General features: G+C 41.3%; 1 protein-coding gene across 2 annotated transcripts in view; it reads left to right on the top strand.

Moving 5' to 3' along the window:
- GOLGA5 (golgin A5) overlaps nt 1-19,859 on the top strand; it is a 66,130-nt gene that overhangs the window by 39,395 nt on the left and 6,876 nt on the right. For both annotated transcript variants that reach the window (XM_086708948.1, XM_025919534.2), the window contains exons 3-10: nt 2,930-3,157; nt 4,912-5,131; nt 5,587-5,710; nt 8,433-8,636; nt 12,325-12,495; nt 14,924-15,052; nt 17,532-17,630; nt 19,554-19,779. In XM_086708948.1, coding sequence (XP_086565074.1) covers nt 2,930-3,157; nt 4,912-5,131; nt 5,587-5,710; nt 8,433-8,636; nt 12,325-12,495; nt 14,924-15,052; nt 17,532-17,630; nt 19,554-19,779 — 1,401 coding nt within the window. The remainder of the gene's footprint in view (nt 1-2,929; nt 3,158-4,911; nt 5,132-5,586; nt 5,711-8,432; nt 8,637-12,324; nt 12,496-14,923; nt 15,053-17,531; nt 17,631-19,553; nt 19,780-19,859) is intronic.

Below are 19,859 nucleotides of genomic sequence, written 5' to 3'. Positions count from 1 at the left end.
TCATATGTACTTTGGGGGATTGTATTTATTTTACTTAATTTTAGGAAAATAGTAAAAGGGTCATAGCTGAAACCTTAACCCAGTTGGACACCAACCTAATCATTCATACTAACCCTGCAGAAACCAAAGCTTGATCACAGATACTACTAGAAGAATATCAGTATCTGGCACTGTGATAAATGCCTGTTTTTTTAAACAGTGTTAATGAAGTATAACTGACGTATAATAAACTACACATACTTAAGTATACAATTTGATAGGTTTCAACATCATATACATTTAAAAATTTATTGGCATAATGTTTGTGATATGTCCCTCAAAAGACCATTTTAATTCTCTCTAGCAGATTTCTATTTTGTTAATTTCTGGTCTTTATTGTTAATTTTTGCTTTGGGGTTTATTCTGTTTTAAAATTTTGTGTGTGTGTATGTGTGTGTTTATTTTTGAGAGAGAGAGACCGAGTGTAAGTAGGGGAGAAGCAAAGAGAGAGGGAGACAGAATCTGAAGCAGGCTCCAGGCTCTGAGCTGTCAGCACAGAACCCAATGGCACGGCTCAAACCCATGAACCGTGAGATCATGACCTGAGCTGAAGTCAGACGCTTAACCAACTGAGCCACCCAGGCGCCCCAGGGTTTATTCTGTTTTTATAGCCTTTAACTCATTTTCTTCCTTTCATTTTTGATGTATATATTAAATACAAAAAATGTCTTTTTATTTATTTTTTTTAAATGTGTATTTATTTATTTATTTTGAGAGAGAGCAAGCAGGGAAGGGGCAGAGAAATGGAGAGAGAGAAAATCCCAAGCAGGCTCTGTGCTGTCCGCTCAGAGCCTAATGAAGGGCTTAATCCTACAACCCTGGGTTCATGACCTGAGCCGAAATCAAGAATCGGATGCTCAACCAACTGAACCACCCAGGTGCCCCTATAAATGTCTTTTTAAATACTACTTTATGTATATCCCACAATTTTGGATATATACTTTATTTCTTTAAAAAATTTTTGATTTTGGGGCGCCTGGGTGGCTCAGTCAGTTAAGCGACCGACTTCGGCTCGGGTCATGATCTCACAGTTCATGAGTTCGAGCCCTGCATCGGGCTCTGAGCTGTCGGCACAGCTGACACATTCTGTGTCTCCCTCTCTCTCTGCCCCTTCCCTGCTCATGCTCTGTCTCTCTCTGTCTCAAAAATAAATAAACATTAAAAAATTAAAAAAAATTTTGATTTTGGAAATTTCAGATATATCAAAGTAGATTTTGGTGACTCCCTCCAATAATACCTATTATCTGACTACATTATCTAAACAGTTTTACAGCCGTTCTTATTTCTTTTATACCCTCCCATTTTCCATCCCTTCCTCTACCTGCCACAGAATTATTTTGAAACAAATCACAGATCTCCTATCATTTCTTCTAGAAATATTTCATTTGATGACCCTAAAGAAATGCAAGCTTTAAAAACAAACATCCACACCATAATCACCCTAAAATTTTAATAATTCCTCAGTATCACCTAATACCTAATCATTGTTCAGATTTCGATTTCTCATAATTTTTTTCTGTATATTGAAGTGCACAAATCTTAGCTATACAGATAAATGGCTATGCCTATGTAACCCACACTTTTATTATGATAAAGAACATTTCCTTTGTCCCTTTGCCTCTTGTCTCTTTCCAGTTCATCTTTCTACCCCATTTCCCCAACTACCACTGTTCTGATTTTTTTCACCTTAGTTTTTCTCCTAAAACTTCCATATAAATGGAATCATATAGTATGTCCACTCTCTTATCTTTTTCCTCACCACATTAGTAAGATCCATGGATATATCAGTAATTTGTTCTGAGTATACCACACTTTAGTCCCTTTTATGGACAATGGATTGTTTCCAGTTTTGGGTTATTGTAAATAAAGCTGCTATGAACATTTTTGTTCTTGTCTGTTTGCGGGAAAATGTTTTCATGTCTCTAGGAAGTGGAAAGCTAGGAAGGGAATTACTAGGCGAAATGATAGCTGCATATTTAATTTCATAAGAAACTGAAACCTTTTCCCACAGTGGTTATACCATTTTGTGCTCCCACCAGTAAAATCTAGGAGAGCTCTGGCTGCTCCATGTCTTTGTCAGCATTTGGCATCGTCCTCTTAATTGTAGCCATTTTAGTGGGTGTGTATTGGTTCTCGTGGTTTCAATCTGCATTTTTCCTTGATCACTGATGATGTTGAGAACTTTTTTATACGATTATTGGTCATTAGTTTCTCTTCCTTTCTGAAGTGTCAGCTCTTTTGCCTGTACTGTTACTATTTTAGTCCATTTTATCATTTAGCTATATAACTGTACCTAGTTTTTTTAGAGCAAGTTAAAAATGCATCTGCATCACATTTTGTAACAAAAGCAGGATGAATCTGAATTTATGAATCTCTAGCTCCTTGAGTAAGACCTTTTAGACTCAAGTTTGGTATGTAACAAATTGCTCCAACATATTAATACTCTCCTTGCCTTGAAACCCACAGCTGTTCTTTCGTGCCTTTCCAGTATTTTCACTGTTGGGACTTGTCTCTTTTTTTAAGAAAATACTTTAAAGCCCAAAGGGAGACTGAAACCCTTTTTACCTAAACCCAGCCACTTAAATTCTCTCTGGTTTTCTCCTTCCCACAACTGTATTCTTGTGTCTGTTCTGCATCACCATTCATTCAGTATATCCAGACTTTGAGATCCTTAGAGGTCTGTAGCCTCCAAGTAGGAGCATGAAATTTCATCAGAAGGAAGTCTATTGAAAATTTAACCTGTATTTTATTTAAATTTAAGCCGTCATTTTAGCTGTAGCACTCAACTTGAGCCAAAAGGCATTCTACCAAAGTAAGCTACTAATGTGTATGCAGTGCCTGTTCTGGTGTAACAAAAGTGTATTCTTTTTTTTTTTTTTTTTTTTTACAGAAACCTCTCATAATTCAGATTCTGGCCATGAAGTTCAAGAGGATTCTTCAAAGGAAAATGTATCATCAAGTGCTGCCTGTACTGACCACAACCCAGCACCTACTCCTGATGGCAAATCACATGAACTGTCTAATCTTCGGTTGGAAAACCAACTGTTGAGGAATGAGGTTCAGTCTTTAAATCAAGAAATGGCCTCATTACTTCAAAGATCCAAGGAAACTCAAGAAGGTAGAGCCTTATTTCAATTGTGTAGGGTTAGGAATTTAACATTTCAAAAATAAACGAAGATTTCATTACATCAAAACTTAGAAATATTTCAGATGAGACTTATAAAATAGCATTTTCATAGAAACAGGGCCCAGATTTAGAAGTGAGACCAGTCATCCTCCCACTGACCTGAACCAGAACATTGGCTTGTTTGGTCATTCTTTAGGAATCATGAAATTTAGGGACTGAGAACGGAACATCAGTGATCATCTGATTCATTTGATCGATTTATTCTGAGCATTCAGGGGGAGCTGCTCACGAGCCAAAGGTGTGATTAAACAAAGTAGTGGGCACCAGTGGGCGAGGTCACGGTATTGCACTGCTCCTGGGGCTGTAAAGCAAACATGGAATTCAGTTTGAAAAGTACTGTCTCGAAATGTGCAGTGAAGTGGCCCTAGAGTAGAAAACCCTTGGATTCCTCAGAAATAGGTAATTTAAAAGTAAAAAAATCCCACAAGTGAGGTAGTGGTGGGGAGTATGTTAATGTTAATGCAAGTGTGGCCAAGGGAAGATAAGAGAAGTCTCTGCCCTGGATCCTGGCAGTGATTAGAAAGGAGTGTAGGGACAGTGGGAAAGTTTGGCCAAGACGTGGATGGAGGCCCAGAAGAGTACAAGAGGAAGGAAGTTTAAGACTTGTTGGGCTGACTTTAGAAAAAACTTCACTTTACCAGACTAACGTGGACATGGAAATAGAGACCTGAGACCATGTAGAGTTTGCTTTGATGTTAATTTTGTTTTGCCGGCAGACTGTTGTTACAGATCATATGTAAGGATGTGGAAATCTTTACTGAGCTGTTCTTTCTAGATTTAAACAATAGGGGGCACCTGGGTGGCTCAGTCGGTTAGGCGTCCGACTTCAGCTTGGGTCATGATCTCATGGTCTGTGAGTTCAAGCCCCGTGTTGGGCACTGTGCTGACAGCTCAGAGCCTGGAACCTGCTTTGGAGTCTGTGTCTCCATCTCTCTGCATCTCCCCCACTCACACTCTGTCTCTCTCTTTCTCTCTCTCTCAAAAATAAATAAGGATGAAAAAAAATTTTTGGGAAAACATCTTTTTGGGGTGCCCAGGTGGCTCAGTTGGTTGAGCGTCCGACTTTGGCTCAGGTCATGATCTCATGGTTTGTGGGTTCGAGCCCTGCATCGGGCTCTCTCTAGTCGGCACAGAACTCAGTTCGGATCCTCCGTCTCCCTCTCTCTCTGCCCCTCCCCCACTTGCACTCTCTCAAAAAATAAAACATTAAAAAAAATAGCATCTTTTTGCTACGATGATTGAGAGAAACAGATTCTTTCCTGTGTTTATCTTCAGGTTTTGGTTTTGTTTGTTTGGTCTTACTGGAGTGTATGCCCTTGGTTTGGATTTGCATTCGTCCTGTCTCTACGAATTTGCATTCTCAGAACTCTACGAATCCACCGACCATTTTAGTGTTGTGAATTCTGCTCTATACTGGTTTTGGCTCCCAAATACTTTATGCTATGTCTCAAAAAAATTTTTTTTTGTAGAAGAGCAGCTATTATCATGCCCCGTTCCAGCCTGTTAACTATAATGTAGATGTGAGTGTTGGCCTTGAGAAGTGGGTATCCCATTTGGAGCAAATAATCTGAAGATACGTCTAAGCCCCCAATTTTGGCAGTCAGTCCTAAAGGCGCAGAGGAGAATCTGTGTGTGCTGTGAGAAAGGCGTGTCTGCTTAGAGACATATCTCTCTGTCTTTTTTAGAATTAAACAAAGCAAGAGCGAGAGTTGAAAAGTGGAATGTTGACCACTCAAAGAGTGATCGAATAACTCGAGAACTTCGAGCCCAGGTTGACGATCTGACTGAAGCAGTGGCCGCAAAGGACTCGCAGCTGGGTGTGCTGAAAGTGAGGCTGCAGGAAGCCGACCAGCTACTGAGCTCCCGCACAGAAGCCCTGGAAGCCTTACAGAGCGAAAAATCGAGGTAGCTCACTCTAGAAGTCATGAACAAGGGGGCTGGGACGTTTCTTTCCAATACAAGTAATTATAAACACTGTAGTATATCCCACTTTGTGGAAACTTAGCTTTTGAAATTTACAGAGGGGAAATTTATGTTTTTTTTAATGTGAAATGTGTGTGATTAAAAGTCGACTTACTAGTCGAATCTTGAGATGCATTGTTAGCAGAGTCTGCATTTAAAAATATTTGAAGAACGTCGGGTCATTAATCTTTTGACATATGATGATATGTGCTGTGTGCTTATATTTGGATGCCTAAAAATATAGGTTACGTTGCATTAAAAGGCAGAAAGATTTCTTTAAGATTATTTTAGTCAAGCCATCTTTTTTGTGCGTATAAGCCAATGCTCTAAAAATTATTCTACCTGACCACTTGTACACTGTGGAAACGAGCCTCTTCGAGTGATGTCTTGTCTTTTAGAATAATGCAGGATCACAGCGAAGGTAGTAGCCTACAGAACCAAGCTCTGCAAACCCTTCAGGAGAGACTGCATGAAGCGGACGCCGCCCGGAAGAGAGAGCAGGAGAGCTGCAAACAGATGCAGGTTCGAGAGGAGGCATGGCTTTCCTAACATGTTTTCTGCCAAATAAAATTCTGCAGTGCGTTTCAGAAAATTCTCTTTCTGTGACAAAATCCAAGTATTTGGAAATTTAGCTTGATCCTCGCTAAATTTAATCCTACGTATTGAAATACATTTAAAATGAAGTTCAGTATCCTTTATGATTGACAAGGCATCGGCAGGGGGACGTGGGGGCTCTTCTTCTGAGAGGGTATTTGAAGGGACGACGCACAGGTCGGACAAGGGTCCCAGAGGGGAGGGGTGTTACACTCTCTTGAGAGAAAGCTCTGTCAGATAATAAAAGGGGAGCAGCCCCTCAGCACCCCTTAAAAAAAGAAATACAATTAAAATAGTTAATGTTCATTAGAGACAGACATTTTTTCACTTAATTTTGTTGTGCAACCAACATTACCATTATCTGATTAAAAGCTGATTTGGGGCTTCTTTCTTACAACTAGATGGTGCTGAGAAGCTTTTGAATAAAACACTTAGAAAAAAGTTGCTGATGTGGGGCATCTTGTTGATGTTTTTATTTAAGCTTTTTCTGATTCCATTTTATCTGATTTCATTTATTTCTAGAGAAATGTACCTAATATATACTTTTACTCTTTAAAAAAACCTTTTCTTAAAATTTTTTTTTTAAAATTTAATGTTTATTTATTTTGAAAGAGAGAGAGTGCAAGCAGGGGAGGGGCAGAGAGAGAGGGAGATGCTGAATCCGAAGCAAGCTCCAGGCTCTGAGCTGTCAGCACAGAGCCTGACATGGGGCTCAAACTCATGAGCCGCCAGATCATGACCTGAGGTGCAGTGGGACGCTTAACCGACCGAGCCACCTAGGTGCCCCTAAAAAATATTTTTTAAGTAGGCTTCATGCCCAGTGCGGAGCCCAACGCAGGGCTGCGTTCGAGACCTGAGCTGAGATCAAGAGTCAGATGCTTAGGGGCGCTTAGGTGGCTCAGTTGATTAAGTGTCCAACTTTAGCTCAGGTCATGATCTCAAGGTTTGTGGGTTCCAGCCCCACGTCAGGCTCTGTGCTGACAGCTCAGAGCCTGGAGCCTGCTTTGGATTCTGGCTCCGGATCTGGCTTCGGATTCTCCCCCTCTTACTCTACCCCTTCCCCATGCTCTGTCTCAAAAATAAATAAACATTAAAAAAAAGAATAGTATGACTTCAATTTGAAGTCATTAAAAAATAAAAAGATGCTTAACCAACTACCACCCAGGTGCCCCAAATTTTACTCTTAAATTAATTTTTGCATCCAGTTCTGTGGTTCTCAACCCCGTCTATACATTAGGATCATGTAGCTTTTACTACTTTCTGATACCAGGTCTCCACTTCGAGGGAGCCTGATCACATTGTGTGAGGTAGGCATAAGCAGTGGTATTTGAGTTTTATAAGATTCACAGGTGTGTCCATTGGGCAGTGAGGTTGAGAACCACTGGGCCAGGCTGTCTTTTCAACAGGTGAAAATAGTTCAGTCCTGAAAGTAACTATCAGCTAGTGTGGGCTTTTTGAAAATCTTATGAGTGTATTTTATTTAATACAGTATATCCAAAGTACTATCATTTCAACATATAGTTAACAATAAATATCATTAATGAGATATTTTACATTCTGTTTTGTATACTTAATTTTCAAAATATGGTATATTTTATACTTAATTCAGTCATTCAGTGGCTTTAAAAGTTTCTTAAGCTAAAAAATTACATTGAGCAGTTGATTAGAAAAATGTGAAATAAAAGGAAAACATTAGCCATACTGCTAGGAAAGATGTAGCTATTTACTTACGTCTTTCATTTGCTTTCTGATAGACTTTTCTGTTTTCTGTAGGCCTTTTATTCATTGATCAGCTTAGTATCAGGCTGACCAGATTCACCTGTATCCAAGTGACCAGATTTACCTTGGAAGTTTCTTAAAAAACAAATTTCTTGGGGTGCCTGGGTGGCTCAGTCAGTTAAGTGTCCAACTTCAGCTCAGGTCATGATCTCGTGGTCCGTGAGTTCGAGCCCCGCGTCGGGCTCTGGGCTGATGGCTCAGAGCCTGGAGCCTGCTTCCGATTCTGTGTCTCCCTCTCTCTCTGCCTCTACCCCTCCCCCATTCATGCTCTGTCTCTCTCTGTCTCAAAAAAAAAAAAAAAAAAAAAAACCAACAGATTTCCAAGGGGCGCCTGGGCAGCTCAGTCGGTTGGGCGTCCGACTTCAGCTCAGGTCATGATCTCACAGTCTGTGAGTTTGAGCCCTGCACCAGGCTCTGGGCTGACAGCCCGGAGCCTGAAGCCTGCTTCAGATTCTGTCTCCCTCTCTCTCTCTCTGCCCCTCCCCTGCTCATGCTCTGTCTCTCTCTGTCTCAAAAATAAATAAAAACATTAAAAAAAAATTAAAAAAAAAAACAACAAAAAACAGATTTCCAAGCCTAGTCTTAGAAGTTCCAATTCAGTAAGCCTGGGGAAGGCCTTCGGTGGCTGCATTTTTTTTAAAACTCCCTAATTGATTCTGATGCATTGCCACGTTTGGGAGCCAGCAACCTTAAATTCTCTATTCTTTAGTTCTTAACAAATGAGGTGGTATGTTTTGTTTTGTTTTGTTTTTAAACCTCCCTGTTAGGTTGTTGGACTGAGCTAAAAAAAATCCCGTAAGACATCTGATTAGGTGGTTGTAAAATATATCTCAAAGGAAATGATGTAAGCAGATATAAAAATTTGTCACAGAATGAGTTTGCTGCACGCCTTAATGACATGGAAGCGGAACGGCAGAATTTGGCAGAAGCGGTTACTCTGGCCGAACGAAAATACTCGGACGAGAAGAAGAGAGTTGACGAGCTGCAGCAACAAGTCAAAGTGTTTAAGTCCAACTTGGAGTCCTCTAAGCAGGAGCTCATCGACTACAAGCAAAAAGCTACTAGAATACTCCAAGTAAGCTTGAGATGTACACTGTGGATGTTGGGATTCGCCAGTTGGGAGACACTTTTTGACTCCACGTTGATCTGTGAGAGGATTTGTTCGTGTTTGGCTGGGTTGGCTCACGTCAGGTGCCTTACTCAGGGGTTCTGTAAAAGGCTAAAATGTCGCTTGTTCCAACCACCTTTCTTTCTTTTTGCTTAAAATTCATTCTGCCACTGCCCAGGCCAGGCCCGCCACCTGTCATCCTAACCACGGCTGTATCGATGATCGTTGTTAAGCAGTCACTTCCTTCTTCCTTGCTGATCCTCCGTCAGGTTTTTCAGGCAGCTTCCCCCGCCTGGTATCTCAGCCGACCTTCCCTTCCACTCCGCTGAAAAACACTGTGTCAGTCTCCAGCTAATGTAGTCTTCAGCTTCTCCTTCCTTTGCCTCCTGTCGGAGGGAAACGTCTGCTTTCGTCAGGAGGCATCTTCAGCCTGTGCGTTGGTTCCCGCTCCACCTCATTTAAGCTCCTCCTCCTGAGTCTGTCCTCTCCCTGTTTTTCCCCTCTCTGCTGCCTTCTTCTGGCTCAGCATACTCAAGAGCACATGGTCGCTTAGCGGAAGAACAGACAAGGTCTTCGAACTCCTGCCTAAGGAAAAAAACCATACTTTTGGCTTTTTTGACCGCTTCGATCCATTTCCTTGTCCTTTCTCTCAATGTCAGACTTACCAGAATTTTTGTAAATATGCTGTCTCTATTTTAGACCTGGTAACTTTAACTCCTTCGTGTAATTTCTGTCCCTGCTACATTTCTGAAATTGTCTTCCCAGAGGCCTTAATGACCTGAATATGTACTTTCTTCCTTTCTTAGTTTCCACCCACTTTGATTTTGGTGGAGTATTGGACACTGTTAGCCCCCTTCCCTTCTTGAAACTCCTGCCTTCTGGTGCCACTCGCACTGCCTTCTCTCTCTCTATCCTCTCTCACTGCTCTTTCTGTCTCTGTTGGGCCCTCTTCCAGTCTCCAAAGAGGAGAGTCCTCCCAAATTCCATCCTAAGCCCTCTCTAACTCCTTTCTTCGCGTTATCATGTATATATCCCCTCTGCCTGTGCCTGCCACCTTGATGTGACTTCAGCTTGTCTCCAAGCCTAACTTCCTGACCTGTTTCTAAGTGCCTGCCGTGTTTCTCTACATGGGATGTCCCATCCCCCAAACCAGCTTCTCCTTCATTCTCTTATTTCGGTAAATATCATGCCTTCTTCCCAGGCAATATGAACCACAATGACATTTTGACTCCACCTTTTTCCTTTAGCTCCTGCCTCCTGTTGGGTATGAGCACCTTTTTGATTCCTCTTTCATGAGACAGCATGTCTGTCTCCTCCAAACCATTCCAATTATTTTTGCTATGTCACTCTAATTCATTTAAAAGGGTCCTTATTGAGTACTTAACTATTCACGAGGCATTATGGTAGGTGCTGAGGGTATGTCTTCTTTCTGAAAAGAGCAGTTAAGTTAGTAAAAAAAAAAAAAAAAAAAACCTAAGGTAATTGGCGGGATGAAGTTATCGATGCATTAAGCCCCTAAAATCTGCCAGGGGGAGTCAGGGGCAACTGGAGATGCCGTATAAAGAGGAATTGGAGGAGGAGTAGGAAGACTTAGGAGGAGATTTCTGATAGGACAGCCTGTGCCCTTGCAAAGGGGGCCTGAGGGAGCATGGCATGGCATATGTGGTGGACGACAGCTAGTTGCCTTGACCGTGACGGTTAGGGATGAAGAGGCGAGAAAGAGAAGGAGCGGAAGGACTGGCCGTGATGAGGATGCGAGGGGAGAGTTGGCACGGGACCCGGCTCTTAGGAGGTGCTCAGTGAATTTCCACGGATGTTGAGGGGTGAGGACGGGATGGCGAGATGGAGACGGCAAAGAGGAGAGTATCAGAACGGATGGTGAGGAATAGTGAGGACTGGTCTAATTTGTGGTAGTGAGGGTGGCAGACGGGACAGACTTGGAGGAGGTGGGGTGTGCGAGATGGAGAGATTTAACTGGAGGAGGGGGGAAATGGAAGTGCAAGGAAGGAGGACTCCGGTTTTCTGGTTTGAGTGCACAAGAGATACTCCCCTGCCGTGTGGCAGAGAAACAGGGAAGTCGGTAGGCTAGCACTGGAGGGTAGGACAGGCGATGACGAGTTTGCAAAACTGATGTGACATTGGGGTGAAAGTTTTTGGAAGGTGATCAGAAATACAGGCCTGGAGCTCAGCACAGAGGTCTGGGCCTTAGCCCAGAGAGAGAGGGAGAATTATGTTTATTATAGAAAATTGAAAAAAATACAGAGAAGTTTGAAGAAGTCGCCCAGAGTTCTACCACATAAAAAGGAAAGACTATTTTTGATGGAAGAGAGTGATGGTCATTACTGCTGGCCTAGAACAATAGCACTTTTTAAACTAGTCTTCCCATGGGGCGCCTGGGTGGCTCAGTCGGTTAAGTGTCTGACTTCAGCTCAGGTCACGATCTCGCGGTCCGTGAGTTCGAGCCCCACGTCGGGCTCTGGGCTGACGGCTCGGAGCCTGGAGGCTGCTTCCGATTCTGTGTCTCCCTCTCTCTCTGCCCCTCCCCCATTCATGCTTTGTCTCTCTCTGTCTCAAAAATAAATAAATGTTAAAAAAAAATTTTTTTAAACTAGTCTTCCCACATTAAATCGCTTTTTCCAACTCCTCTTTTCTACCAGGGGTTGGTAAACCTTTTCTGTAAAGGGCCAGATAGTACATATTGCAGGCTTCGCAGGCTCTCTGTGGTCACCATCACATACTCTTTATTTTTTTATGATCCTATAACCGTGTAGAAACCCTCCTTAGCTTATGGGCTGTCCACCGACAGGCCACAGGCCAGATCTGGCCCGTCAGCCATAGTCTGTGAATGCCTACTTTATACCCCTGCCAGATTAGCCCTCCTAAAATACAGCTCTGGTCATCTCACTTCCCAGTCTACTTTTTGATCATTTGTTTTGGCCCGCCAAATAAGTCAAACATTTTAGCCTGGCATCTGAAGCCCCCACAGATTGGACCTAACATAGTACCTCAGCACATCTCTCAATACCCTGATGCTGTTTCTTGTATACCCTTGTTCACCCTGATGCTGTTGCATTTTTATGCTTTGCCCTGTCTTCTCTATACCTGTCCAAATCCTAGCCATTTTTCAGGATCAGCATAACTGCTGCTTTCTGGTAAAGCCTTCTCTTCCCCAGATGTGGTTTTTCCTTCTTGGAACTCTGCAGGTAGTCTTGGCAGATGCCTCTCTCAACTTGCTTATTGCCTTTTACTGGATACTTGTAACTTCCCTTCTGGTTTATAAGGCTGAGGGTACCATCCCAACGGGGGACATCTTCATGACACAGACACTTAGCACAGTGCCAAACCCTCTGTAGGCATTCCGTAAATATTTGTTGAGTAGCATGTGATGGAGGAAAAAAGCATGAGGGAGGAGAAGAATATATGAGAAGAATCTTGTTAATAACAAGTTCACAACAATAACATGGGCCTGGGGACCAAAACCCAAGGACGGTCTGTGACAAGGCTCTAGTGCATTTTCATCCCAATGTGGACTTTCTTTGGCGGAGAATGTAATTGGGCTGTTTGCACAGTGGCTTAGGTAGTGCAAGATTGATGGTGTTCGGTATACAGGCTAATCTCAGTTTTGCTTAAAGAGGTTCCTTTTTTTTTGTAATAGTCTAAAGAAAAATTGATTAACAGCTTGAAAGAAGGCTCTGGCTTTGAAGGCCTCGATAGCAGTACTGCCCACAGCGTGGAGCTGGAAGAACTTCGCCATGAAAAGGAGCTGCAAAAGGAGGAGATACAGAAGCTGATGGGCCACATCCATCAGCTGAGGTCTGAACTACAGGTAAGATTCACTGCGGGTCGGCTGCACAGACAACCACCCACCCCCAGCTGTCGGCAGGCGAGAAGAGGGGGCGTCTGTGGTTTGAGGGAAGACAGAGGGAGACAGAGAGTGGAACTTGTGTGGGACCAGCAGTGACCATGTAGAAGTGAATCTAAAGCGATAGGTTTCTTGTCCACTGACTATGAAGTTCTGGGAATAACAAACATAGGTAACTAGATTCGTTCGTTAAACAAATTCTTACCCTGCGTCCCCCATGTGCTGGGCATCCTGTAGGCTCAGAGTAACAGCAAGGAACCACACAGAACCTTCGTATTTATGGAATTTACAATCTAGTGGTTAAAACACACATGAGATTTGGGCTTGTCTATAAAACTGGGATGTTTTCTGATACTGGAATGGACACAGGACGGTCTCTTCATTAGAGTTACAGGCATAATCTTAATAATTTATGACTTATGTGAATTGCTGTTTTTAATCCACAAGTAAATGGGGCCTTTCATTTAGATTCAACATGGAGTCTTTGATGTAAATATCCTAGGCGGAGTCTCTGAGAACGAGAGAACATAAAGTGCTGGCTAACAAGCCTTCTTTAAAAGAAAAAAAAAAAAAAACATTTTGCAAAGAATATTCATCCGTGCGCGAACTCAGCAAGTGATTGGTTTGTGAGATGACCTACAAAGGAAGGTGTGGAAGTTGTGAGGGTAGGGTTTCTTGTCTGGCGTGTGGCTTGGATATCAGACTTAGCAGACGTGTTACCTGTGCCAAACACTTGGTATCACTGAGCCTGAGTTTTCTCATCTGTAAACTGAAGGCAAACAGAGCTGCTCTTGAGGATAAGGGATATGTGTAAAAGGGCCTAGCATTGTTCCCAGCATGGATTAGGCCCTCAGCAACTGTTAGCTGATGTTACTTCTGGATTTTTTCATATTGGCCAAGTAGAAGAGCTGATAAAGACTGTTGCCCTCATAGTCTGTAAAGTAGGACTTTTTTTTCATGTAATTTTGAATTCCAAAAATTCAGTCCCATGAATTTAGAAATGGACTGGATGCTAATTCTATTCACACCTTGTCTTATTTATACATGTATTTTGGATGAGATTATGAAAAATAGGACTTGTTGTATTTAATATCTCATCCTTACCCCAGCATCACTGATGACGTTGACTATTCTCAAGAAGTTGATGAAATCTATAGTAAGGATTAAAGTATCTCCATCAGAATGAGAGAATTGTTACTGGCCTACAATAGCTATCCTTCACTCAGCACTTCTGTGCCAGGCATCGCGCTGAGCTCTGAGCGTACATCCTTCCATTTGTTCCTTACCATAAACCTGGAAGGGAGGTATGGTGCGTTCTCTTTCTGTAGTTTGAAGAAATCTAGTCATAGAGAAGGAGAGCAGCTTCCCTGTGACTAGGAAAGTAGCAGATTCAGGGTTAGAACCTTAGTCTGTCCGATTCCAGAACACGTTCTTAACCACTGCCCATCCCACCTGCTGCTCAAGAATTCATTTGATTAAGTCAAATTGATGGCAAGATTAATTTACCTACTACTCACCCCGAAAACTCAGGGGTAGGGAAAAATAATTGTACTTATTGCTGTTTTCCTCTAAATCCACAAAGTTGTGTTATCTGGGAATATCTGTTATTATCTGGAAGTAGCATTAATCTGTCCGTTCTTCCAAACAGTATGTGAAGTGCGGAGCTGTGGAGAGGAGTTCAAGACAGAGTGTACCAAAAGATCAAAAGCAGATTGAGATGCTGATTTTCGTCTCTTGTGGGCCTGTATGAACGGACGCATGCTTAACCCATACAGGGGAAATAGAGAAACCTAGAGTTCTCTTCTTTGCCACTAGCAGATTTGATAGGAAATCTAGAAGGTGGTTTTTGAGTTTGAAGAAGTGAGAATAATGACGCTAAGTGAAGGAGTGAGAAATAGAGAAAGATCTAAAAACATAATGGTAATAAAGCTAAAAAAAATGAAATAATAGACTAACCTGAGGGTAAGAGAGAACAGTTATTTCTTAGTTTCTGTTGAGTACTTAGCACACATGCAAAAACTAACTATAACCTGCATTCCCACGGGACCAGTGCAGCAAAGTCCTTTTTGATGTTATGTTTCTGTTCCTTTTGAAATTGTTAGCTTTTGATTAGAGCTATAAGTCTCCCAGGGAGCCACTGTTTACGCATGCTCATTAAATCACATGGTTCATGTGCTGCGGCAGCTATGGTAACCTCTTCGTGTCTCTCACCATTTGCCATATTATACAGTGAAGCGTCCGTTTATCTACTCCTTTTGGGCTGAGACCATGTCCTCTCATCCGTATCCCTCTAGTGCCCGCTGAGCCCAGGGCATGGTGCACAGTGATAACTCAATAAATGTTGAAATGAACGGTTAGTTATTGCTTTCACATATAAGGCTCATCGTTTTAGGATATGGAGGCTCAGCAGGTTAGTGAAGCAGAATCAGCAAGAGAACAGTTACAAGATCTGCAGGACCAAATAGCTGGACAAAAAGCATCTAAACAAGAACTGGAGGCAGAATTGGAGCGACAGAAGCAGGTAAAGATTTTAGATGGGCGATTACCAAGGAAGGTGCTTTGCTGGCGGTCCCGTGAGGCTACTCTTCTAGTAAAGGACCTCACTGACACTCTTGTAGGATGGGTTTGGAGTAGTGATGGTAAATGCGACCTTCTGGGTCCCTCCTGCCTTGTCACTACCCACCCCTTCACTGTTTATTTGACAGATGAAAAATAGAACCACAAAACGGTTATGGGACTTGCCTCTTAGCACACAGCTAACTAGAGAATAGAATAGAACCCAGAATTCCCATCCCAGAGTTCTTTCTACTACCTCACCTGTATTTCGGTATATCTCCTCGTCACAGTGTGTATGTACAGAAGGCTTAAAAAACATCAGTTGATTCTCACGTTTTATTACATTTGTACTTTCTAGGAACAACAGTAATATTATTTACTAGAAATACAAAATACATTATTGCCATATTAAGCTGTTCTTTCTGTTTGAGAAGAAATATTTATACAGTGTTCTTATAAGTCATATTTATAATTGTATTTCTTTGTTTGCTCGGCACTTGTTTGCTCCCCAAGCCAAATTATTTTACTTTAATAGACTTACGTAATAGTTTCATTATTAAAACAGTTAAACATGCTTACAGCCACATTTTCAGAACAAGATGCTGTATCTAATGTTAATAACATCTGTAATTTACTGAATAATGACATTGTTGTAAGCACCTAGTACACATTATCTTATTTTATCCTTACAATAAAATCTGTATTTACTTTACAGAAAACTATTCTTAGAATTATCTGTGCATCACTTATAACATTTCCAGCCTTGTGCATTTATATTCTTAGATCTTTTTTATTAGGATTTATCATTTCTGAAAATTGTTCTATTCTCAGAGAAATATTTGTTTTTATTATGAACGTACCACTCAGAGCTGTTTCCTGAGTAGTAAGGAAGGAAAAACATTCACCAAGTAGCAGCCTGCAGATACATCATAGTCCGTCTTAGATAATTTAGTTATAAAATTGGCCACCCTTTCAGAAATTGCATTTTAATTTATTCAAGGGGCCATTATTATATAGTGAAAGGCAAAAATTTGATGGCCTTGATGGTTAGATAATTTTCATTTTATTATGGCAGATGGTTTTACCGCATCCGCTGCCAGTGCCTGTCTTTAAAATGATATAATTAAGTAGAGGCAAGTGCAGCTGAATGTAGCTCTAGGCTGTTTATTTAGTCATGAGATGTTCTGGGTGTAAGTGCTTAATCTTGGGATTAAATAGTCCTATGGTGGTCCTTATTAATTTAAGTAATTTCAGCCTTAAATTTTTGCTAGCCTAAGAGCTTAAAAGAAATCAGACCTTCTTGTAAATTGAGATTCTCCTACCCTAATTACTGCCTCATTTTCTTTATTCTCACTTATCTCAGTTTTTTTTAATCAGTAAAATAAGCAGGCTGAACTAAATGTTTTAACATAGTCTAGCAGCTTGATCCTGTCTCACGTTTACTTCTTCACGTAGCTCCCTTTATTTCATCTGCACGGTTAAGCATAATGCTTTTGAAGGTTTTTAGTTAATTACTCTGTCTTCCCTGGCATGTGCTTTGTCTTAAATTGCAACTGACACCAACTCATCATATGCATTATACAAACCAGCAGCACATTCATGCAGTTGTTAATGAATCTGGAGGTATTTCTTTCTTTTAATTTTTTTTCTTAAATTTATTTATTTTTGAGAGAGACAGAGTGTGAGCAGGGGAGGGGCAGAGAGAGGGGGAGACACAGAATCAGAAGCAGGCTCTAGGCTGTGAGCTGTCAGCACAGAGCCCGATGTGAGGCTCAAACCCACAAGCTGTGAGATCATGACCTGGGCCCAAGTTGGATGCTTAGCCGACCGAGCCACCCAGGTGCCCCTGGATGTATTTCTTTTTTTCCCTTTTAGCGATGATAGAGCAAAACAGGTGCACGATATTGCCTGGTCCAAATAAGTCCACGAAGAGCTGCTCAGCATCATTAATCAGTACAGAAATGCAAATAGAAACCACACTGAGATGCCAGTACGTACCCATAGAATAGCTACACTTACCAAAACTAACGGTACCAAATGTTGGGAAGGATGTGGAAGAACTAGAACTCTGTCATATTGCGTGGGAATCCAGACTGGTGCAGGTGTTTTGAAAACAATTCACAAGATAATTTGGCAGGTTTTGTTCCTCTAAGTTAGACAACACTTACGTGATCAAGTAGATCTCTTCCTACACATCTACCCAAGAAGAATGAAGACACACAATCACTTACAGAATCGTGCTTGGTTATTCATCATGTACGAATTGATACAGCACGGTGGAGTACCGTTCATCAGACCCGTCCAAGTCTGTTCATTTGTTCATTCAGGATAGACACAGCGCATGTTGGCTGAGGGCCTCCTGTGTGTCAGGCACTGTTTTAGGTACTGGGGATGAAATGGGGGACACTGATAGAGCTTCTGTTTATTCATGTTTCACTTTGTAGGAATTCCACTACATAGAAGAAGATCTGTATCGAACAAAGAACACATTGCAAAGCAGGATTAAGGATCGGGAAGAAGAAATTCAAAAACTTAGGAATCAGGTATGAATGAGTGCTCACAACTTGGGAAGAGATACCATTGCAAAGCTAATTTTTTTGTAGAGGCTACAGAATGACCTTCTTTTCCCATATTTTCACCTGAGTTCTGCTGTTGCAGTAGTGAGGTGTTACTTTCAGTCTGATACAGAAATTCCTCTAATGCCATTTGAGGCTGCATTTGCTGTGTTCTCTGGCTTCTACAAGTGTCTTGTAGCCAAAGCCATCCGAGGACACGTGATTTACCTCAAATTTCATGTCTTCTAACTTCAGTGATGGTTGTGCCAGTTGCCAGTTTCATAATTACGGTTTCTTTCCTGAGAAAAATCCAATGATAAATCTTATTAACAATTGATATGTTTTTCATAAAGCCACCAAGACTTATGTTCAACCCTGAAAATGTAAAACATGGGAAATAACATGTGCCCCCCACCCAGATTTACCCATATTTATCATTAACTGTGATAGAATCATGCATTCACTTATCCTGTAACTACATTATCCTTTTCTCCCTTATATTTATTGACTTAATACGCAATGAACCCATTGAACATTTAAATAATTTATATAAAGATTTAGCTGGTTAATGACTTAGTTTGAACATAAGTCAAATAATTTTGGTTTTTAAGTTCTCAGACTTCATAGTAGTCTGTAACTTAAGATATTTTAGAATATTTTAATTTTTATGAGTTGAAAATAGGAGCGCCTGGATGGCTCAGTCAGTTAAGCATCTGATTCGATTTCAGCTCAGGTCATGAACTCAAGGTTCGTGAGATCGAGCCTGCATCAGGCTCCACACTGACAGTGCAGAGCCTGCTTCAGATTCTGTGTCTCCCCCTCTTTCTGCCCCTCCCCTGCTTTGCTTTCTCTCTCTCTCAAAATAAATAAACATGAAAATAATTTTTAAAAATTAAAAAAAAAAAGTTGGAAACAGCTAACTGCTTTCAGTGTTCTATTCTTCCCTCGCCTGCCTTTGTGAAGTGCCTAACTGGTAACGTGACTTTGCTAGCAGAAAGTCAAAGAAAAGAGAGGAGCAGAAACCACCAATTGGTTTAATCCTTAGATAGAGATTCCTATATTTATTAAATGTTTATTGAGTGCCTACTAAGCCTAAGATAATTGAGCTATTTTAATTAAAAATTAACTGTAGGAGGACATCTCTTAAAGATTTTTCATCTAAGTGGAGCAGAGGAAAACCTTTGTCTCATAAAAGAAAGTCAGTTAATATACACTTTAAAAAGAAATCAGCATCTTCATATCTTGCCCCAAAACAACCACCCTTAAAAGAGCAGCCACATAAACACATAAGTTGGTGCTCAAAACCATCAGTCATCAAGGGAATGCAAACGAAAACCTCAGTGGGATACACCTGTGACTACACCATCAGAACGGTGATCAGCGATCGTACCCCTACATACCGCCTACAGAGCAGTGTAGTGAGTCGTCCGAAGTCGGACTGGCCACGGGATTGCAGAGCAGAGGTGAAAACCTCAGGCTGTGGTCTTTGTGCTGTACCACAACTGCTGAGTTATGGGGGGTTTTGAATCCAGGTGGAGAAGTTCAAACTGTCATGGATCGTGGATCAGTGCTTTCGAATATTTCTGACCACGAGGCCACAGCAAGAAGCAAAGAACACGTTGTTTCCCAGTGTTCACATGTACTTAGAAGTACAAAACTAAAACAGAAGTTTCACAAAACAGTCCTCTCACATACTATGTGCTGTATACTCTGTCCCATAAAATGTGGATTATGACCCACCAAGTTGATTTTGTGGCCCATTAATACAGTTTGAAAATCTCTTCTGTAGCAGTGAGAGTAGGATCACAGAGGTTTGAGATGTTGATTAATGCCACACTTTACCTGTGGGAATGTGGATTCTATGTTGTATAACTTTAGTTTTATGTAATTTGTGAACACTTTGCCTTTCAGCTTACTAATAAAACTTTGAGCAACAGCAGTCAGTCCGAGTTAGAAAACCGGCTCCATCAGCTAACAGAGACTCTCATCCAGAAGCAGACCATGCTGGAGAGTCTCAGCACAGAGAAGAACTCTCTGGTCTTTCAGCTGGAGCGCCTTGAGCAGCAGGTGAACTCTGCCAGCGGAAGTAGCAATAACGGGTCTTCCATTAATATGTCTGGAGTTGACAATGGCGAAGGTAACAAAAACAAGAATTTCAAAAGAGCTTTTCGTTGCCTTAATTCCAGCCTTGCTAATTCAGACATGACTTTGAAAAGT

Source organism: Puma concolor, chromosome B3 (genome assembly GCF_028749965.1).
Source record: "Puma concolor isolate L17-30 chromosome B3, mPumCon1.1.hap2, whole genome shotgun sequence".
Lineage (NCBI taxonomy): Eukaryota > Metazoa > Chordata > Mammalia > Carnivora > Felidae > Puma > Puma concolor.
The sequence above is the reverse complement of the archived record's forward strand: the minus strand, read 5'-3'. Positions and strand labels throughout refer to the sequence as shown.